Below are 23,633 nucleotides of genomic sequence, written 5' to 3' on the forward strand. Positions count from 1 at the left end.
AAAATGCCATAATCCTTCGATCAATCTGGGGAAAAGGATGACCTCACACTTCCTTTCAACATTAACAATAATCTACTTCCACACAAGCCTGGTACTGCACCTCTCAAATTAATGATTGCCAGGAGCTCAAGTATTCCACTGATATTGGCTTTGCTGCTTCCTCTCTTCCCATTGCCAAGTAAACCAAATTACCTGGTCTTTTCTTCAACACACTCAACATCTTATCTATCACTCAGTATGGCACAAATGGGAGAATTGTGGGACAATCTAGAACTCGGGGTCATATTAAAACACAAGAAGCATAGCGAGTTTTGAGAAGATTTGTAGCTCAGGTTGAGGTTCTGGATGTTTGTTTGCTCGCTGAGCTGGAAGGTTCGTTACTGGCATAACATTCACAAAAGAGGAGGAAAACAACATCAAACTGCCATTCCTAGATGTCACAGTAGAGCGAACAGCCAATGGGGAACTTCAAACCAGCGTCTACAGGAAAACAACACATACGGACCAAATACTGAACTACACGAGCAACCATCCCAACACCCACAAACGAAGCTGCATTAGAACATTATTCCAACAAGCCACCACACACTGCAGCACAGAGGAACTACGCAGAGCAGAGGAAAATCACCTATACAGCGTATTCAAAAAGAATGGGTACCCTATGAACACAGTCCGCCGATTCCTCAGCAATAAACCCAAACAAACAGACAAAACGGGCTCAGAAACCATAACCACTCTCCCATACGTCAAAGACATTTCCAAAATGAATGCCAGACTACTAGGACCCCTTGGCATCAGGGTAGCCCACAAACCCACCAACACACTAAAACAGCAGCTAATGAACTTATAAGACCCTGTACAGACAACAAATAAAACGAACGTCATCTACAAAATACCTTGCAAGAACTGTGACAAACACTACATTGGACAACCTGGCAGAAAGCTAGCCACCAGGATACATGAACATCAACTAGCCACAAAACGACATGACCCACTATCACTCGTATCCTTACATACAGATGAGGAAGGACACCACTTTGATTGGGACAACACATCCATCCTAGGACAAGCCAAACAGAGACATGCACGAGAATTCCTAGAAGCATGGCATTCCAACAGGAACTCCATCAACAAACACATTGATTTGGAGCCAATCTACCATCCCCTGAGAAAAACAACAGGAAATGACATCACCAACCCAAGGAAACCTAACCAGATAAATAGAAAGCGGGACATAACACCAGCGCTTCGTCGGAGGCTCACTGATGATGTTGCCTAGAATGGTGACGAAACGTCTGAAAACGAACCTTCCAGCTCAGCGAGCAAACTCACATCCAGAACAAGGAGCATTCCAATTATAATAAAGATGAGGAAACAATTTTTTCCTCTCAGATGGTTGTAATTTGTTGGAATTACCATCCTCAAAAGGCAACGGATGCAGAATCTTTCATACTTTTATGGCAGAGATAGTTAAATTCTTGATGACCAAGGGGTTGAAAGATTATCAGGGGTATGCAGGGACGTGGAGTTGAGGTTGAAATCAGATCAACAATGGTGTTATTGAATGGTGGAGCAGGCTCAAAGGGCCAAGTGGCCAACTCTTACTCGTTGGTTGTATGATCGCATAAAATCCTCCAAATGAATAATGGCAGTGATATAAAACCCAATCCCCAATAAGGCCACTGTCTCAGGTTGAACCAGACAGTTCACAATCTCAATGTCCTGTTCGACCAAATCTCTGCTTCCAAAATTGGGATCCTCTCCTATGAACCACATGCCTATCACCTCTCTAACACTTCTCCTTCCCTTGCCCACACATTGCTTCATTCAAGGCTTTGTCTGTCTGTCTACAGTATCCAGAAACAATACTTGATTAGCAAGATAATGTCAGACAGAATAACATGAGGCCCATAACCAGAAGAATTTCTCCTCATTTTAAACATCCTTGTCAGTATTAACAGATCATGGAGATAATGGAGGCATTTCCAAAGCTCAGGGGCAGTACCATGCATGTTGATGCTTTTTCCATGTATTCACTTGTACTTGTATATTGCAGTGAATAAGCCAGTAAAGCCTGCGCATTTCAGTGTCCAAACTGGCATTTTTGACAAAATCTCCTCAAAAGCAGCAACATGGTCATGCAGCACCCATCACCTTCTTAGGCTTAGAACAAGAAGCCAGTCCAACTGTAGTGAACAACAATGGATTCTCTTATCACTTCAATGGACAATGGTGGCAAGTTTTTCACCGTCTCGCTCAGCCTCATCTCAAAAGTGATGTTCAACCAAATCATGGTTTGCCGATCTGCCTACAACTATTACACATGGAGTCACTGTTGGAGGGTGGATGCAGCTGTTGGCTTTGTAGCATGTTGTCTTGTAAGGACCTGACTCTGTTCTCCTCAAACGTAGAGATTGCTTCAGGACTAAGACTTCTCCATTTGGATCAGGCCAGTGTTGGTTTCACATGTGCACTGTTCCTACAAACAGGTTCTGACGTTGGCCCTTAGAATGTCTTTGTGTCTAAGTCTGTGACATCCCAAGGAGTGGGTACCCAGACTGAGATGACTGCAGAATAATATCATTGGCAGGTAGGAAGCTTCCATGTGACCCACAAGACTGACCCAGTGAAGCGAAGTTGCAATGAGCATGTTCTAATACTGGGTAGGTAGCATCTTGCAGGAGCTTCCTTGTGAGGAATTTTGCTCTGCCAATGATGTCACAGATATTAGGCAGTGAAGGTAGAATTGTTTTGTGCAATGCCAATATGTTGTCTGTGTCATACAGCTTTTAAGGGATGATGTGAAAACCACTGAGATAACAAGGTGTAGAGCTGGGTGAACACAGCAGCACAAGCAGCATCAGAGGAGCAGGAAGGCTGACGTTTTGGGCCTGGACCCTTCTTCAGAAAAGGGTATCCTTGCTGTCTCAGATTCTCCAAAATCAGCAGTTCCTACTATTATGTGAGAACCACTGCCTGGTAGAGTTTGTTCTTTGTTTTGAGACAAACTTCATGCTCCCTCTAAAACCCACAATTACCTGCAGAATCTTCAGCTTGCTTTTGCCAAGTGATGGGTAATTTCATCATCCAAGACAGTGCCTTTGGATAGGATACTCCCAAACTAGCAAACACCAGGACAGGTCTATGCAGTCTGAGGGATTTAGCTGGAAAGTTTGAAATGTTGTATTCATCACTCACCATAACAAATGGCACACAGTAAGATTAAGGGGGCATGAGCAGGTCAACAATGCCAAATAAATTACTTCAGATGATACTCCATAATCAAAGTGTCAGGATATTATGGATACAACATATGCCGGCACAAATTGTAGTAAAGCTGCTTTTAGAGGATAGAACATGTTTAGATTTGTTCCTTTTATTCACATTTGTAGGTCGCTGCTTAATACCCCATTTCTATTCCACCTTTGCTGATTTGATAAATACAATAATCCCTTGGAAAAGCTTATATTTTGAAAGCCCATTGCTCTATTCACATTTGTAAGATGTAAAAAAAATTGTATTTTATGGCATTTGAATCCTCTTAACAAACATTGTGAAATATATTTTCTTCATTAACCAATTGTTTTGCAAGTCTTATCAGTCTGTGCAGGGGGCTGGGAAAGGCTGTTTCTGAGTCACTTTAATGGTCTCAGTACTTCTGTTAATCTCTGAGCACATGATTTATGACTTACCCGGTATCTGGGATGAATACCCATTGCCATAGCAACTCTAGCGTATTGACTAATTGGTCGCTTGTAGCCAACAGCAGACGTAGACCTTTTCTTCATCTGGTGACTGGTAAAAAGAAAACAGAAATCATACGAGAATAGAATAAGAAAAGCAAATAAATGTTCTAGACAGAAGCTGGTCTGAAATCCTGGAGTCCGTGCATTTTATGAAGAATGTTCAACGTAAGGCTTTCGCAATATGGTTGGCACTGTAACGATAACCATCAGATGTGAACTGGTATCTTAGAAATCTGGCAGGTGAGCTGAAGTGAAGTTTCATGTTTGAGTTATCTCCAAGGTCTTAAAACTGGAGTTACAATTCAGGTCAGTGACAACATTTACCCTGTTGGAAGGTTCAGTTTCTCCCCCTTTCTTTTCTTAAAATTCCCTTCTTTAGGATTTTTTCTTTAGGAAGAGGACATATTCTGAGACCACATTATTTCTATGAAGTTAATGCCACTCACCTCTCAGCAGGCACTAGTGGTAGGAACTTCCACTGATCCTCATCACAGTCAAAGCACAGCCGATTCATTATCTTGTTTTTCTCTTCAGGTGGAATAAAATTTTCGATGATCAGGTACCTGAACAAAACAAAGGATTAATATGAGCTGAAGAATGCTCTGAACTTTTTCCCCTCAGGTTATACAGCATCAAACCTTGGGATAATTCTCATTGCATTTATAGTGGAATGTAATAGATGTGATGGAGAAGTACTGAAAATGGTAACAAAGGTAATTTACAAAATATTTCAGCAATTATGTCAGCAAAACTTGTATCGTGTATCAAAAATAAACATGGGAAAGACAAACATAAGTCACAAAGAGGGCCCTCAAAATCTAACCTTGGAGTGAACTATATGGATAGAGAGCTGCTCAAAATACTTCAACAGTTTAATAATGTCAGATGACTGAAGCAACAAAGAAGTGAAACGGAATAATAACTGTGAAAGAGACGAATGGAAGTGTGCCTGTGCATTTGTTACATTAAGCTGGTGATAAGAAGTCAAATGTGTAAGTATTAAATGTGCTTAAGAACATGATACAGATGTGAAAACTAGACCTTGAATCCTGAAGTAAGAAGACTCGAAGCATTTGAACTATGATGCTATAGACACAGATTGAAAATTAGTTGGAACAAGAAGAATGAGAAGATCCTTGAGCTAGAAGAAAAGAAAGAAATATGACACACTGTGGGGCACATCATTTAGGAGTCACAAGAAAGGCTGCTGTAGTTGTTAACATCCAGGAAAGGTGGAGATAATAAGGTAAGAGAGGAGACAAAAATTACAGTGGCTAGATCACAAAGTAAATAACAATCACTTTAACCCATACAATATTTTATCTAGTCCTTTTTGACAGGTTCAAATGTCTTCCTGTTGTTTTTAAAATATTCCAATGATTTTTGCCCCAGTACTACTTGGGAAATCCACTCCATGTGTAAACAATGTTTTTGATGGTCAGATAATGGGAAGGCCTTTGGACTTTAAACTTTCAAACCTGCCAGTGGAACAACATAAAATCCAACCAAGAGTCACTTTCCATGGAACATACACATAGTGTACACTCGCCCAATATTTTGTATTGGACAAGCTGGATTCTTCCAGTTTAATTACTGCTCACTGACCTAAAGGATTTCACTGCTTATTGTTCATCATCACTGTATTATTGTTGTTCGTTATTTATGTCACATCATGCCCTCGGCCTTTCCATATTCCATAACCTTTTCCAGCCTTGAAATTCCCTTCAATTCCAGAATTTTCTTTTTCAACTCTGGCCTCTTGTACAAACCCCCTATACCCTACCAATCACACATTGTCTGCAGGTGCCCGGGATTAATACTCTGAAATTTTCCACTCCAAATTCCTCTACTCTCCACTCCTTCTTTAAGTTTTTCCTTCAAACTCTTCATCAAGTTCTTTGTCATTCCTCTTATCATCTTTTTCTTTGGCAGGGTATTCACTTGTTGCATTATACTTGAGTGAAATGCCTTTGGATGATATTTTAAGTTGACATGGTGTATGAATATAAGCAGCTGGTTCATTTTTTAAAAAGACTAAAATTCAGCAATTGCTACAAATTCAGACTGAAGCCCTGGTGTTAAGATAGAACTTCAACATTTCAAGGAGAGGAGTTTTTAAATTGCTTTGTTTGTGAAATTTAATGAAACCCAAAAATATGTATGGCAGCTGTACTGTGTGATTAACCCATGCCTATTGCTTCAGAGACAACATTTATATGACCTGTCCATCTAAATAATCTCTCACTGCTATCAGTGCTAAACAGCTGCTGTGATACGACATGCCCACAGAATTGTGAAAAGCTGCACCCCTTAAACCTACCCTGCAGCTTAAAACCAGTTTGTACCTTTTAAAGGGCTATATGTCCAGCTGGAGTTTCTGATTCAGGTGGCTGGGAGAGAGTGTCAGAGCAGGAGCATTACTGAATAATGGAGCTCCATCGTCTTCTGAAGCTGCAATGGAAGCAAGAACTGGAATGGGAGAGACAGCTCCTTTATATAAAAGCTGCCAGGAGACCTTCCAGGCAAAAACTACAAAACCATCTGCACCAGACGGTTGCCAAAGGCAATTCCAACTCTCTCACTTCAACGGTCTGGATTCATGAGCTACAGAAAATTCAGTGACCTCAAACAAATGAGGTCAATGGCAATGAATGCATCTTCAACATCTATATACCATCCAACGCACAACTAGTCTCACAGTCAATGTACCATGTCCAGAAACACACCACCAACAATTCATCAGACATAAATGCTAAAACATGTTTCATATTTAACATTGCTAGGAGGATGTAAGCTTTGAAGGATTGTTGAAATATGCAGGCATTTCAAGTATTGTGGAAATACCTGGAGTGGTTTCAATGAAAGACATTGTTGAATGTCTCTGTGGACATTGGAGATTTTTTTGACAACGTTTCCAGGTGTCACATGACTGGTTTTACTGTAGACCCTTCTGGGGCAGACTGTATGGCGAGGTGGGGAACAAAGAGTTTGTGAGAGATAGCTTCCCACCTGATTCTCCTGTTTCTGAAAACCACTGAGATTTGAGAGACAACCATACCGAATTAGTGCTTTGACCATACAGGCCAGAATATCCAAATGACAGGTTTTACAACATGCTGTGCCCTCTTGTGTTTGTCTTCCAGAATAACCCAAATTGATAGAAAGTGTTTCTTTTTGTTTTTGAAAATGAACCTTTGCAGAGAGAAGTCTATTTTTCCACTTCTTTTCCTGAACTGTATCTGCTTGTGTGCGTTTAGACATTTACACTTCCATATTACTAACAGTGCATGGGAACCAGTTATTTAAACTTCAAGCATCGCCTGCCAGGCAGCATTTATTGCCCATCCCTAATTGCCCAGAAGGCAGTTAAGAGTCAACCACATTGCTGTTGGTCTGGAGTCACATGTAGGCCAGACCAGGTAAGGATGGCAGTTTCCTTCCCAAAAGGACATTAGTGAACCAGATGGGTTTTTCCAATAATTGACAATGTTGTCATGGTTATCAGTAGATTTGCAATTCTAGATTGTTTTTATTGCGTTTAAATTCTACCATCTGCTGAGGTAGGATTTGAATGCCCATCTCTGTATATGATGGGTTAGATTTGTTTATGGCATTTGACAGCTGCATGACCTTGAATAAATCCTGTGGTGGACGACTCACATTCCTGTTCATGCCAAAGACGGCACAATCAACTTGTTTTTCTGTACTTGCGGTTACTCACACCAAATGAGAGAGAGCATCATTCCCAATTGTTGGACTTCCCCTTGAACCGGGATCGCAGAAGGTGCCAGGAACAAATCTCAGCCTCGAGATCACTTGTTGATCGAGGAATTCCGGATGAGCAGAATGACGTGACACTTATTATATTTTTTTCCTTCCTCTTTCATTTATTTTATTGCTTACATTTACTTCAATACCAACATTTATTATGTTGTTGAGTCTCCTCTTAACCACATTTAACCAAATCTAAAGAGCTGTTTGGATACCCTTCATAATCTAAGACAGTCCTCCCCTTATTGAGTCAATTACTGTATTTGTTTAAAAAACTTGGCTGAAAGATTAACAATTTAAAATCTGACAAAGTATTAAGTGACCATCTCATCAACTGGGAAATCTATCTTTATCTATGTCGTAAGCTGTGAAGTAGTGGGACTAAGACTACAGTGCACTCCTCCAGCCTCAAATGTAACACAAATCATACCGCATTCATAACTTCACCACACACTTAGCACTACAGCAAGCCTCACGTCAATATCAAACAGTTTGTGCAGTTTCTCCCAGCGACAGGCACATTAACTAAATACATTACACTACATTCACTGACATTTTCACTTTACAGACCAGGTGAGACACAATTATACCAGCATGAACTAGGCAGAGGACCCTACTGCCTGATGGAGGACACGGTGTTCACTATAGTAACCACAACTGAGACTACAACCAGCATTAGAATGAAAATCACTGAAGTTGACAATATACTTAGACCCCCATCACTGCATCCTCCCTTCAGCCACAATACCTTTGGATTTACAATTGTAGATGGTCTAAGCAGTCAGGCCAGAGAGGGAGTACAGGAGCAGCAAGTAGATGTAGCAGAAGAGACTGACGATGAAGAAACATCATCACTTGATCAGGCAACTTGCTGTCACTAGCTCAGTTACTGACAGTCTGTAAATACTTTATAAGTGGCCTGTAATTCGGGCAGAAAAAGGTATAACATAGGCATCGACATGCCACAGGATAGAGTTATATTCAAGGTTTTCTGCAGAGTACTTATGAGGATTTTGTTAAGGCAATGAACGCGTAAAACCCGATGGGTATCCATACAGAATTACTTGGTGCAATGTCAGATCTGCCAGAAAATATGCTATTACTGTATTCAGCTCAATGTAAGGCCTTGTATATGGTTTATAGACTGTTCTTTCCAGTGTGGAAGTGGCCAAATCCATTAACACACTCATAGATTCAACCACGATAAAACATCCAATGGCTGTTGTCTCAGATTCCCTTGTAGCTCGTACAGAAATCACTCAACCACATACGGAGAATGCTGCCGAAACTCAGCCGGCCTGGCAACATTCAAGGATAGAGAAATAGTTATGTTTTGAGTCTGATACAACTCTTCTTCACAAATAACCCAATGTCTCGGGTCTGCATTAACACACACATTCGGATCAATGTCGTCATGATTGGGGTTTCCAAGAGGCTTGTACGATTTCTCAACATTTTGTTGGGATTGCTGAAGCATTAACGCAGGGGACTGGCAGCAGCTTTATGGAGTAAAAAAAAACATGGAGTTCTCACTCAGGGTGACAGCATATGTCATCCCATCAATGCCATTCCTCCAGTACCCTTACCAGCCCTGACTCCTGTAAGTTCATCTGCAGTCCCCCTCATTGAAAGTTAGCAATCTTCCACTGGCCATGCTCCAGTCACTGAGATAACTAAGACAAGCATTGAGGAAGTTAATATCTAGCCTGAATATTGGATCTCCCCAAATGTAGAGACACCTTGTAGTGATAAAACTCCAGTGTAACGCTGAAATAACAGGGATAAGTAGCAACTGAGTATTGCTGTCCATGCTTTTACAGTTTGAACTCATCAAGGTCATTATCATCAAAGCAATTGGAAATTGAAACATTAGGAGGAATCAGTAATTACTGGGAAACCAATGGCTAAGTGGTATTATCGCTAGACCATTAATCTAGAGACACAGATATTGTTCTGGGGACCCAAGTTCGAATCTTGCCGTGGCCGACGGTGGAATTTGAATTGAGTTTTTAAAAAATGGAATTAAGAATCTACTAATAGCCATGAAACTTGTCAATTGTCAGAAAAACCCATCTGGTTCACCAATGTCCTTCAGAGAATGAAATATGCCACCCTCACCTGGTCTAGCCTACATGTGACTCCAGACCCACAGCAATATGGTTGACTCTAAACTGCCCTCTGAAATGGCCTAACAATCTACTCAGTTGTACTATTCGTTATAAAGTCTCAGAGAAATGAAACTGGACGGATCACCTGGCATCGACCAAGGCACCAGAAAAGACAATGGCAAAAACAGCCCTGGTGACCCTGCAAAGTCCTCCTCACTAATATCAGGGGGTTAGTGCCAAAATTGGGAGAGCTGTCTCACAGGCTAGTCAAACAACAGTTTGACATAATAATACTCACAGAATCATACCCTACAGACAAGGTCCTAGACACAAGCATTACCATCCATGGGTATGTCCTGTCCCACCGGCAGGACAGACCCAGCAGAGGGGGTGGCACACACAGTCGGGAGAGTGTTACTCTAGGAGTCTTCAACATTGACTCCGGACCCCATGAAGTCTCATGGCTTCAGGTTAAACATGGGCAAGGAAACCTCCCTCAGCTGATGGTTCAGTACTCCTCAATGTTGAGCAACACTTAGAGGAAGCTCTGAAGATGGCAAGGGTACAAAATGTACTCTGGGTGGGGGATTTCAAAGTCCACCACCAAGAGTGGCTCGGCAGCAGTAGAGCTGATGGAGCAGGTCAGGTCCTAAAGGACATAACTACTAGACTGGGTCTGTGGCAGGTGGTGGGGGAACCAACGAGAGGCAAAAACATACTTGGCCTCATGCTTACTAATCTGCCAGCTGCAGCTGCACCTGTCCATGACAGTATCAGTAAGAGTGACCATTGTACAATCCTTGTGGAAATGAAGTCCTGCCTTCACATTGAGAACAACCTCCATTGTGTTGTGTGGCACTATCACTGCGCTAAATGTGTCAAACTTCACACAGATCTAGCAACTCAAGACTGGGCATCCACGAGGAACTGTGGGCCATCAACAGCCGCAGAATTATACTTCAGCACAATCTGTAACCTCATGGCCCGGCATATCCTCTACTAAACCATTACCATCAAGCCAGGGGACCAACTCTAGTTCAATGGAGAGTGCAGGAGGACATGTCAGGAGCAGCACTAGGCAATCCTGAAGATGAGGTATCAAACTGGTGAAGCCAACAAACAGGACTACTTGCACACCAAACAGCATAAGCATCAGGAGGCAGACAGTGCTGAGCAATCCTACAAGCAACGCGACAAACGGCTGCACCTCCCAGTCGTGAACCTTCTCAACTCCCCCTCCCACTCCTTGGACGACATGTCCATCCTGGGCCTCCTCCAGTGCCACAACGATGCCATCTGAAGGTTTCAGGAACAGGACCTCATACTCTGGTTGGAAACAACTCAGCTCAATGGGATCAATATGGACTTCACAAGCTAAAAAAATCTCCTCTCTCCCTACCGCATCCCAAAACCAGCCCAGCTCGTTCCCGCCTCCTTGACCTATTTGTCTCCTCTCCACCCATCTGCTCCTCTATCCATCTTCCATCTGCCTACCCCTCTCTTCCTATTTATTTCAGAACGCTCTTCCCCTCCCCCATTTCTGAAGAAGGGTCCACACCTGAAATAATGAGATGCGAGGCTGGATGAACACAGCAGGCCCAACAGCATCTCAGGAGCAGAAAAGCTGACGTTTCGGGCCTAGACCCTTCATCAGAGACGGGGATGGGGTGAGGGTTCTGGAATAAATAGGGAGAGAGGGGGAGGCGGACCGAAGATGGAGAGAAAAGAAGATAGGTGGAGAGGAGAGTATAGGTGGGGAGGTAGGGAGGGGATAGGTCAGTCCAGGGAAGATGGACAGGTCAAGGAGGTGGGATGAGGTTCGAGTGTCTGTTTCAGGACTCGCAGGGAGAAACGCTTCTGAAGGTCCGCCTCCCCCTCGCTCCCTACTTATTCCAGAGCCCTCACCCCATCCTCCTCTCTGATGAAGGGTCTAGGCCTGAAACATCAGCTTTTGTGCTCCTGAGATGCTGCTGGGCCTGCTGTGTTCATCAAGCCTCACATTTCATTATATTGGATTCTCCAGCCTCTGCAGTTCCCACTCCACACCTGAAATGTCAGCTTTCCTGCTCCTCTGATGCTGCTTGGCCTGTGGTGTTCATACAGCTCTACACCTTGTTATCCCACAAACATCGGATCAGATCTAAGTTCTGCAGTCCTGCCACATCCAGTCATGAATAATGGTGGACAATTAAATTCACTGAAGGAGGAGGCTCCACAGATATCCCCATCCTCATTGATGGAAGAGCCCAGCACAAAAGATAAAGCTGGAGCATTTGCAGCAATCTTCAGCCAGAAGTGCTGAGTGGATGATCCATCTCAGCCTCCTCCAGTGATCCCTAGCTTCACAGATACCAGTCTTCAGCCAAGTTGATTCACTCCATGTGATATCAAGAAACAATTGCAGGCACTGGATACTGCAAAGGCTACAGGCCCTGACAACATTCCAGCAATAGTACAATGGCACTTGTGCTCCAGACTTGCTGCTCCCTTAGCCAAGCTGTTCCAGTACACTTACAACACTGGTATCTACCCAGCAATGTGGAAAATTGCCCAAGTTTGTCTTGTACATAAAAAAAAGGACAAATCCAATCCGGGCAATTACTGCCCCATCAATCTCCTCGCGATCATCAGTAAAGTGATGGATGGTGTCACCAAACAGCATCGGCTCAGAAATAACCTGCTCATCGACACCCAGTTTGGGTTCCACCAGGGACACTCAGCTCCTGATCTCGTTACAGCCTTGGTTCAAACATGGACAAAAGAGCTGAAATCCAGAGGGGAGGGGAGAGTTTCAGCCCTTGACATCAAGGCAGCATTCGACCCAGTGTGGCATCAAGAAGCCCAAGCAAAGCTGGAATTAATCAGTATTAGGGGGCATACTCTCCAGTGGTTGGAGTCATACCTGGCACATAGGAAAATGGTTGTGGTTGAGCAAGATCAATCACCTCAGCCCCAGGACATGTCTGCAGGAGTTCCTCAGGGTAGTGTCCTCGGCACAACCATCTTCAACTGCATTATCAATGAACTTCCCTCCATGATAAGGTCAGAAATGGGGATGTTTTCCCATGATTGCACAATGTTCAGCACCATTCATGATTCCTCAGATACTGAAGCAGTCCGTGTTCACATGCAGCAAGATCTGGACAATATCCAGGCTTGGGCTGACAAGTGACAAGCAACATTCATGCCACACAAATGCCAGGCTATGACCATCACTGATAAATACAATCTAACCACCGCCCCTTGACATTCAATGGTGTTACCATCACTGAATCCTCCACTATCAACATCCTGTGGACTCTGGATGTGAATTTGCTCGCTGAGCTGGAAGGTTAGTTTTCAGATGTTTCGTCACCATTCTAGGTAACATTATCAGTGAGCCTCCGATGAAGCGCCGGTGTTATGTTCCACTTTCTATTTATGTGTTTAGGTTTCACTAGGTTGGTGACAGTCCTTGCAAGGTATTTTGTAGATGATGTTCATTTTATTTGTTGTCTGTATAGGGTCTTTTAAGTTCATTAGCTGCTGATTTAGTGTGTTGGTGGGTTTGTGGGCTACCCTGATGCCAAGAGGTCCGAGTAGTCTGGCAGTCATTTCGGAAATGTTTTTGATGTAGGGGAGAGTGGTTATGGTTTCTGAGCCCATTTTGTCTGTTTGTTTGGGTTTATTGCTGAGGAATCGGCGGACTGTGTTCATAGGGTACCCATTCTTTTTGAATACGCTGTATAGGTGATTTTCCTCTGCTCTGCGTAGTTCCTCTGTGCTGCAGTGTGTGGTGGCTTGTTGAAATAATGTTCTAATGCAGCTTCGTTTGTGGGTGTTGGGATGGTTGCTCCTGCAGTTCAGTATTTGGTCCGTATGTCTTGTTTTCCTGTAGACGCTGTTTGAAGTTCCCCATTGGCTGTTCGCTCTACTGTGACATCTAGGAATGGCAGTTTGTTGTTATTTTCCTCCTCTTTTGTGAATGTTATGCCAGTAAGGGTATTATTGATGGTCTTGAAGGTTTCCTCTAATTTGTTTTGTTTAGTGATGACAAAGGTGTCATCCACGTAGCGGACCCAAAGTTTGTGTTGGATCAGAAACCCAACTGGACTCACCACATCAATACAGGGGCTACAAGAGCAGGCCAAAAGCTAGGAATACTGTGGTGAGTAACTCACTTCCTGACTCCCCAAAGCCTGTCCACCATCGACAATGCACAAGTCAGGACTGTGAGGGAATACTCCCCACTTGCCTGGATGAGTGCAGCCCCAATAACACTCAAGAAGCTTGAAACCCTCCTGGATAAAGCAGCCCGCTTAATTGGTACCACATCCACAAGCATTCACGCCCTCCACCACCGACACTCAGTAGCAGCAGTGTGTACTATCTAGAGAAATTCAGCAACGATCCTCAGACAGCATCTTCCAAACCCTTGACCACTTCCATCTTGAAGGACAAGGGCATCAGACATTTGAAAACCACCATGTTCAAGTACCCCCTCAAGCAACTCACCATCCTGATTTGGAAATATATCGCTGTTCCTTCACTGTCGCTAGATCAAAATCCTGGAACTCCCTCCCTAATATCATTATGGGTCAACCTATTGCAGGTGGGCTGCAGTGGTTCAAGAAGGTAGCTCACCACCACCTTCTCAAGGGGCAACTGGGGATGGGCAAGAAATGTTGGCCAGCCAGCGATGGCCACAAGCCACAAAATGAATAAATAAAAAGAAGTTATTCTAACAGCACTACTATTATTTCCATGGATAGCTGCAAGAAAATGATGTACCATACAGATGTTAGAAAATATCTCCTCCTCCCCAGTGTTATGAAAGAGGTCTACATCTGAGCAAGTGATCTTGGTACTTACTTGAGTTTAAGTTCTCGTGTCAGTTCGTTCTGTGTGTGCTCCAGATCCTGTCGCTCTCTCACATGTTCATCCTGTAGATCCTGAATCTCAGTCTTCACAGCCTGCAGTTTTGCAAAGAGCTGTAGTAGGATAATAAGAAGAGGAGAGATGGGAATCATTTTTCATTGGTATTAATCTGAAAAACAGTATAACTTGACCAAATTTTGAAAAGTAAAATATTACAAAGATGAGGTATAAGCTAAAATCTAAAATGATTGATCAAATTTTGATCTTTTTACAGAATACAAGGTATATAATTGCACATCCCATTTCTAATAAAGTTTCAAATGTAGAGTGAGCCTTCCTGTTATTTCCCTTCTGTATGCAAGCAGCTAACCATTGATAAATTTCTAAACTTATTGTGGAATTTATTTGGGAGAATTAAGCAAAAATCTTCAATCCCTGTTTGCAAAATTTTTCATTTCCTTTTCGCATTCAGGCTGTTTTGATCCTTTTGCTCCTTGCTCCACTGCAATTTTCTGTCTATCTCTTCTGCCTGTTTATCAAGCTATTTCATTTGCTATTGAATATTAATCATTTCTAATGACTGTGAGTGCTATCACTGCAATTCCTTCTCTTTCCTCAGGCACAAAGGCAACACCAGCTCCAGCCTGGCCACCATTTTCACAACCTATGCCTTCCTCACATTTTGTAAACCACCCCATTTGACTCCTTCCACAGCCAGGAACCCCTCAGTCTCTGAAAGAACTATTGTTACAGGAGGCACTCCCTTTTAAATGAACTTAATGCAACACCCAAAAGAGAATGGCAACATTCACTTCTCACTGTCTCCGAGTCCAGTAATTCTAAACATAACCTAGAATTAGAGATTTTGATCCTGGCAAGAAGCCCTCCCACCCCCAGTTTTGTTATGGACCAGATCAGCCACCCACAACCCACCCAAATATAATTAGTAGATAGTCTAGTCCTTAACTTTATTTATTTAAAGGCAAGTGTAGGGTTCTGGGTTCCAGTTGTGATTCAATTGGTCAACGTACAGCCTTTCATTTAAACACACTTTATTCTTATGACATAGTTACAACACACAAAAAGGAAGAATTGACCTCCATTTAACTCTATTGAAATACTCAACAAGATCATGTGTTACTTAATCACTACACAGCAACTGTTCCAACACAGGCAGCATCCCATAAACACACAGCACCTCAGCAAAACAGTTAGGTTCACACGTGCCTCCACTTCCAGTCCAGCTGAACAAGATGATGAAAGAAACATTCCGCCTCTTTTTATTTTGAAGAGGAATTCTCTTGTCTAAGACTCTGGTGCAGAAAACTCGAGCTGTTAGCTCAGCAGCATCAGGAATCTTCTCACTAACTGCAAGTAAAACTAAAAACCTTCCTGAGTCTGTGTGAGCCCTACCCATTCATGATTCTTCTGTTCAAAGACAAACACTCAGGGGTGTGTCCAAGTTGTTTATCAACTCTCTGTCCGACGCAGATATCCCAGCACCACTGTGGCAATCCTCTGCAGGAGAAACAGCACAGAGCAGATCGCTTCTAAAGGGACAGAACCATCACAGACTACATCATCTGCATGACCCTCATCTACGCACTAGTCACCTCCAGAAAAAAATTCACATTTGATAGAGATGACATTTGAACATTTTTGTACAGTTTAGACCTCCTCATCTGGTCGGCAGACAGAAATCTGAGAGTTGGAATAAAGGGGTCCTTTTCAGAGTGGCAGGAAATGATAAGTGGGGTACCACAGGGTTCATTGCTGGGACCCCAGCTGTTCACAATATACTTTAATGATTTGGACGAAGGAATTAAATGCTACTTCTCCAAATTTGCAGATGACACGAAGCTGGGTGGCAGTGTGTGCTGTGAAGAAATTGCTAAGAGGCCACAGGGTGATTTGCACAGACAGGCTGAGCAGGCACATACTCTGAAAGCGCAATATAATGTAGATAAATGTGAGGCTATCCACTGTGGTCATGAAAACAGGCAGGCAGATTATTATCTGAGTAGTGGCAGTTTTCTAACAGGAGAGGTGCAACAAGATCTGGGTGTCATGATGGAACAGTCGCTGTAAGTTGGCATGCAGGCACAGCAGGCAGTGAGGAAAGCCAATGGCATGCTGGCTTTCATCACGAGAGGATTTGAATATCGGATTAAGGATATCTTGCTGCAGTTATACTGGGCCTTGGTGAGGCCACATCTTGAGTATTGTGTGCAGTTTTGGTCTCCAAGTCTGAGGAAGAAGATTCATGCTATGGAGGGAGTCCAGCGAAGGTTCACCAGACTGATTCCCGGGATGGCAGGACCAACCTATGAGGAAAAACTGGATCGACTGAGATTGTATTCGCTGGAATTTAGAAGAATGATGGGGATCTCATAGAAACATGTGGCAACCTGGTGGCACTGGACAGGCTAGATGTGGGAAAAATGTTTCTGATGTGGGGAAATCCAGAACTAGGGGTCACAGTCTAAGAATAAGGGGTGAGTCATTCAGGACTGAGGTGAGGAAGAATTTCTTCACTCAGAGTTGTGAACCTGTGGAATTCTCTCCCACAGGAAGCTGATGGGACCTATTCATTAGATATATTCAATAGTGAGCTGGATGTGGCTATGTTTTCAGTTGAGGAAGTATATATTTACCTAATGGAGTAAGTGCAAGAAAAGATTGGTAAAATATTCTCGCGATGGAGTTGAGTAGGTGTTGTATTCTATGGAGGGTAGGTGAATGAGAGGCAATTCCATAAGAATGCTTCCTGTGTAGAAAGTTTGAAGTCAAGGTGTTCCACGGTTGGAAAGTTTTGATCTATGGACCATGGCCTTTGGAGCAGCCATATAGGACTGAGACGTGACATTTCTTCACAATAGTGTAAATCTTTGGAATTCTTTACCCCAGACACTCTCGATGTTGTGTTCATGAGTCATTTCAAGAAAAATTTAGACAGATGGATTTGGGGTATATGAGGGGATTTAATTGAGGGGATTGATATTGGGGCAGGGGTGGTTTTAAAGCTCAGCTGTGATTTTATTGAATGGTAGAGCAGTCTGTGGCCATATGAACTTTTCCTGCTCTTCTTTCTTATAATATTGGCTGATAAGACCCTGGAGTTAATTTGCTTTGGGTGAACACACCTTAAAGTAAGATGTCTGGATAAGCACTTAACACGGTGGGGCATAGTAGGCTCTGGACCTAATGCTGGTAAATGGGATTTGTGTTTGTTGGTCAGCATAGAAAGGGTGGGCCGAAAGGCTTGTGTCTACGCTGTACAACTCGACAACTCTCTATAGAAAACAGCTTTTCAGCATCCACCTTGTTAAGATGTCTCTTTAAAATCACCTGTTTCATCCAGAGAGAATTGACCCATTCTACTTCGGCTCTCCTCATTGATTTCTGGGACGAGATGGCTATTCAAGCTAGTGAAACTTCTTTCATCCTCTCAAAAACAAGTAGATCCTTCCTGAGACAAGGAGATCAGAACAGTACACAGTGCTCCAGGTGGGGTCTCACAAATTGCTGCATGATATCTCTATTCTCTGTATTCCCACTCTTCTTAAACCATCATGGCCAAAACATGGTCTTTTCCCCCAAATTGTTTGCTGTTGCTGTTTGTTAACTTTGCATTTTTTTATGGAAGGACACCCAAATCCCTCCAAACACTAACATTTAACAGTTTAACAGCATTTAAATATTTTCTGTGACATTTTCCTACTAAGGTGACATTATATTTTGTGTTTTTGTCACATTCTACTTCACTCACTAGAATTGTCTATCATTTTACAGAATAATTTGGAGGTGATTTGTTTTTTGTAGCAATGCTCCCAAGCAGATTTACACTGATTCTCTGGAGCCAGCAAAGCATCAACCGCTGCCAATCCTGTGACTGATCACGATGCCTGCTCCTGCAAAATTGAAATGAATGTGTGGGGCAATGCCAGAAGTTGGAAGTGGTGCTACATGAATGAATTTGTGCTGGCCACGTAGCATACTTTTTGACTCAGCTTATTTGATCAGTAAACGTGGATTCATTATATCTGACCCCATCATTTTAGTTATTGACATTGATTGCAAATAGCTGAAGCTGCAATAAGAATTTTTGAGAATACTTCACTACCAACCTGAAAATGATTTGCTTTTACTCTCTGTTTTCTGTCCATTAGCCAATTCTCTACAAAGTTGATTTATTACCTCCATCCCAATAAGCTCTAATCTTATTCGATAACTTTTTGTGTGGCCTCTCATGGTGAAGTACAGACTGCATGTATAAATGGTGAACAGTGCTACAGATTTCAATCATCTGCTTCATATAACGGTGCAGATGTACAGGTCTGAATATTTCTCAGCATCTCTGCATTCAGCTTTAAGTCACCTGCTCAAGCAGATGGTCAACAGCAGGGAAGAGCTGAGCATATAAAAACCTTACAGAAGATCTCTTGTGGCAAGATTCAATAAGGAAGGATCTATGGTCTATGTTTACCATTTATCATTTTAGACATGGTAAGATGTGCTGCAGTATGACAGTTAGGAACTCCTTGGAAAAGCAGAATTATTTATATTCATTTATGAGATGTGGGTGTCACTGACTGGTCCAGCACTTACTGCATGTCCCTAACTGCCCTTGAGGTGATGGTGGGGAGCTGCCTTTTTGAGCCAAGTAAACCCTAAGACGCTGTTCGGGAGGGAATTCCAGGAATTTGGCACAGTAGCATTGAAGGATGCATTTCCACATTAGAATGGTGAGTGGCTTGGAGGAGAAATTGCAGGTGGTGGTCATTCATGTGCCTGATATCCTTATTCTTTCAAACAGTAGGGATCTTGTATTTGGAAAGTACTATCCAAGGAGCTTTGGTGAGTAGTGACACTGTACCTTATAGGTAGTACACATTTCTGATAGTTTGGGCTGGAGTAGGGAGAGGTGAATGTTTGTGGATGTGGTATCTTCAGCCAGAAGGAATTTAACCTGCGGAGCTCATTGTCACAGAGGGCTGCAGAGGCCAGGTCATTGAGTGTAAGTCAGAGATGAACAGGTTCTTTATTAGTAAGAGAAACAAAGGTCACAGGGAGTAGGAAAAAATATAGGGTTGAGAAACATATCACCATGGTCAAATGGCAGAGGAGACTCAACAGGCTGAAAGGTCTAATCCTGCTTCTATATCTTATGGTCATATGGTGCCAATCAAGCCTTTTTCTGCTTCGTCCTGGATGATGTCAAACTTCATGAACATTATTGGAGCTGCAGCCATCCAGGCAATTTACTCCAAAGTTACTCCAGAAGCATCTGGAACAAGGTGGGTGACCTTGCAGCATGGATTGGTACCTGGGACATCAATGTGGCCATTCCAGAGACACGGATAGAGCAGGGACAGGAATGGTTGTTGCAGGTTCCAGGGTTTAGATGTTTCAGTAAGATCAGGGAAGGTGGTAAAAGAGGTGGAGGTGTGGCATTGTTAGTCAAGGACAGCATTACAATGGCAGGAAGGACGTTTGATGAGGCCTCATCTACTGAGGTAGAATGGGCTGAGGTTAGAAACAGCAAAAGGAGATACCACCCTGCTGGGAGCTTTCTATAGGCCTCCAAAAGGTTTGAGAGATATGGAGGAAAGAAAAGCAAAGATGATTCTGGATAGGAGCGTAAGTAACAGGGTATTTGTTATGGAGGAATTTAACTTTTCAAATATTGACGGGAAACACTATAGTTGGAGTACTTTAAATGGGTCAATTTTTGTCCAGTGTGTGCAGGAGGGTTTCCTGATACAGTACGTAGATATGCCAACAAGAGGCGAGGCCACATTGGATTTGGTACAGGGTAATGAACCAGGGCAGGTGTTAGACGTGGAGATAGGTAAGCACTTTGGTGATAGTGACGACAATTCGGTTATGTTTACTTTAGTGATGGAAAGGGGTAGGTATATACTGCAGGGCAAGAGTTATAGCTGGGGGAAAGGCAATTATGAGGTGATTAGGAAAGATTTAGGATGCATGGGGTGGGGAAGGAAACTGCAGGGGCTGGGCACAATTGAAATGTGGAGTTTGTTCAAGGAACAGCTACTGTGTGCCCTTGTTAAATATGTACCTGTCAGGCAGGGAGGAAGTGGTTGAGTGAGGAAACCGTGGTTTACTAAAGAAGTTGAAACTCTTGTCAAGTGGAAGAGGGAAGCTTATGTAAAGATGAGGTGTGAAGGCTTAGTTAGGGTGCTTGAGAGTTACAAGTTAGCCAGGAAGGACCTAAAGAGAGAGCTAAGAAGAGCCAGAAGTCGTCTTTGATAGATAGGATCAAGGAAAACCCGAAAGCTTTTTATAGGTATGTCAGGAATTAAAGAATGACGAGAATAAGATTAGGACAGTAGTGGGAAGTTGTGCGTGGAGTCCAAAGAGATAGGAGAGGCGCGAGATGAACATTTTTTGTCAGTATTCACAAAGGAAAAAGACAATGTTGTCGAGGAGAATACTGAGATACAGGCTATTAGACTAGATGGGACTGAGGCTCATAAGGAGGAGGTGTTAGCAATTCTGGAAAATGTGAAAATAGATAAGTCCCCTGGGCCGGAAGGGATCTATCCTAGAATTCTCTGGGACACGAGGGAGGAGATTGCAGGGCCTTTGGCTTTGATCTTTATGTTCTCTCTGTCTACAGGAATAGTGCCAGAAGATTGGAGGATGGCAATGTTGTCCCCTTGTTCAAGAAGAGGAGGAGAGACAACTCTGGTAATTATAGATCAGTGAGCCTTACTTCAGTTGTGGGTAAAGTGTTGGAAAGGATTGTAAGAAATAGGATTTATAATAATCTCGAAAGGAATAATTTGATTAGGGATAGTCAACACGGTTTTGTGAAGGGTAGGTCGTGCCTCACAAGCCTTATTGAGTTCTTTGAGAAGGTGACTAAACAGGTGGATGAGGGTAAAGTGGTTGATGTGGTGTATATGGATTTCAGTAAAATGCTTGATAAGATTCCCCACGGTAGGCTATTGCGGAAAATTTGGAGGCATGGGATTGAGGGTGGTTTAGCGGTTTGGATCAGAAATTGGCTTGCTGTAAGAAGACAGAGGGTGGTGGTTGATGGGAAATGTTCATCCTGGAGTTCAGTTACTAGTGGTGTACCGCAAGGATCTGCTTTGGGGCCACTGCTGTTTGTCATTTTTATAAATGACCTGGATGACGGCGTAGAAGGATGGTTAGTAAATTTGCGGATGACACAAAAGTTGGTGGAGTTGTGAATAGTGCGGAAGGATGTTGCAGGTTACAGAGGGGCATAGATAAGCTGCAGAGCTGGGCTGAGAGGTGGCAAATGGAGTCTAATGTGGAAAAATGTGAGGTGTTTCACTTTGGAAGGAGTAACAGGAATACAGAGTACTGGGCTAATGGTAAGATTTTTGGTAGTGTGGAACAGCCGAGGGATCCCGGTGTCCATGTGCATAGATCCTTGAAAAGTGCCACCCAGGTTGACAGGGTTGTTAAGAAGGCATACATGTGTTAGGTTTTATTGGTAGAGGGATTGAGTTTCGGAGCCACAAGGTCATGTTGCAGCTGTACAAAACTCTGGTGCAGCTGCACTTGGAGTATTGAGTACAGTTCTGGTCGCCACATTACAGGAAGGATGTGGAAGCATTGGAAAGGGTGCAGAGGAGATTTACCATGATGTAGGTTGGAATGGAGGAAAGGTCTTATGAGGAAAGGCTGAGGGACTTGAGGCTCTTTCATTAAAGAGAAGAAGGTTAAGAGGTGACTTAATAGAGACACACAAGATGATCAGAGGATTAGATAGGGTGAACAGTGAGAGCCTTTTTCCTCGGATGGTGATGGCGAGCATGAGGGAACATAGATGGGGACATAGATTTAAATTGAGGGATGCAAGATATAGGGCAGATGTCAGAGGTAGGTTCTTTACTCAGAGAGTAGTAAGTGCGTGGAATGCCCTGCCTGCAACAGTAGTAGACTCAACAACTTTAAGGGCCTTTAAATGGTCAGTGGATAAGCATATGGATGATAATGGAATTGTGTAGGTTAGATGGGCTTCAGTTTGGTTTCACAGGTCGGCGCAACATCGAGGGCTGAAGGGCCTGTACTGCGCTGTAATGTTCTATGTTCTAAGTTCTATGTTCTAAAGCAAATACAGACTGTATTGTGTGGCAGTGGTCTACGGGAGCAGTGCAAGCTGGGGTTCAGCAAAAAGCAAATGGACTTCAAAGACTTTGATAATGTGCAAGCAAGAAAATAATGTTTTAGGGAAAACCTGCAGGAAATGTCAAGATGGACAGCAAGAGCTTCATATAAATTAAGAGAGAAGCTAAAATGAAAATAAGCCCCTTTGAGAATGAGGTTGTAGAAATAATAATGGAGGACCAGGAAATGACAAAGGAGTTGAATAACTATTTCATAATAGTCGTTAAAGTAAAAGACACTAACAGCACGCCAAAATTAGGGAAAAATAACTGTCACTGTATAAAACATACTTGAGAAAGTAACTTTTTCAAGATGGCTGTGGAGTAGGAGAGCTGAGCCTGGGACTCAACTGCTCCTATTGGCTTTATTTTTCTTTTTTATCCTTCTTTTTTCCTTTGTTGTTTTTCTTCTCTTTCCTTGTCTCGTCATTTCCTTTCCTTTTAAGCCAGGGAAGTGGTGGGTAAAGTAGGAGGCTGTGGATGGTAGCGATAGCAACATCAGGACAAGACAGGCATGGCTCGACCCCAGCTCAGGGTCTCCAGGTGGCTGAGGAGTAGGTCCAAGGTTAACTCCCCCAGCCCAAACTCACAGACTGGGCCCAGGCTCCAGATGTGCAGCTAGACCCAGGTGTCTGAAGGAGGAGAAAGGTGGTTTCCCTATGTGGTGGTCTTATCCTGGCAGGTGATCAAATTCCCATCTTCAGGGTATTCCATTGTTCCTTCATCGGCTTTCCCTGAACCCAGGAGCTGTTAACTGAACTGTGATGAATTTTGTTCTAATTTTACTTTTTTCTTTATTTGTTATGACGTCTGTCATTGATGTGGGTGCTGTTTTGGGGGCGACATAAAATTTTTCACTGTATTTTTCCTAAAAAAGTACATACGGCAATAAATTTCTATTTTATTCTCATGGATCCAAAGACCACTACGTTCATGGGGCTTGATGGAATGCATCCTGGGATATTAAATGAAGTAGCTAGAGA

The 23,633-nt window shown here is 42.9% G+C and overlaps 1 protein-coding gene across 2 annotated transcripts in view; it reads right to left on the reverse strand.

The window, feature by feature from the left end:
* Positions 1–23,633, reverse strand: part of LOC125452933 (kinesin-like protein KIF3C) — a 216,121-nt gene that overhangs the window by 35,096 nt on the left and 157,392 nt on the right. For both annotated transcript variants that reach the window (XM_048531919.2, XM_048531920.2), the window contains exons 5-7: positions 14,477–14,595; positions 4,193–4,309; positions 3,693–3,795 (exon numbers count right to left, since the gene is read on the reverse strand). In XM_048531919.2, the coding sequence (XP_048387876.1) occupies positions 3,693–3,795; positions 4,193–4,309; positions 14,477–14,595 (339 nt within the window). The remainder of the gene's footprint in view (positions 1–3,692; positions 3,796–4,192; positions 4,310–14,476; positions 14,596–23,633) is intronic.

The sequence above is a fragment of the Stegostoma tigrinum genome, chromosome 4 (assembly GCF_030684315.1).
Source record: "Stegostoma tigrinum isolate sSteTig4 chromosome 4, sSteTig4.hap1, whole genome shotgun sequence".
NCBI lineage: Eukaryota > Metazoa > Chordata > Chondrichthyes > Orectolobiformes > Stegostomatidae > Stegostoma > Stegostoma tigrinum.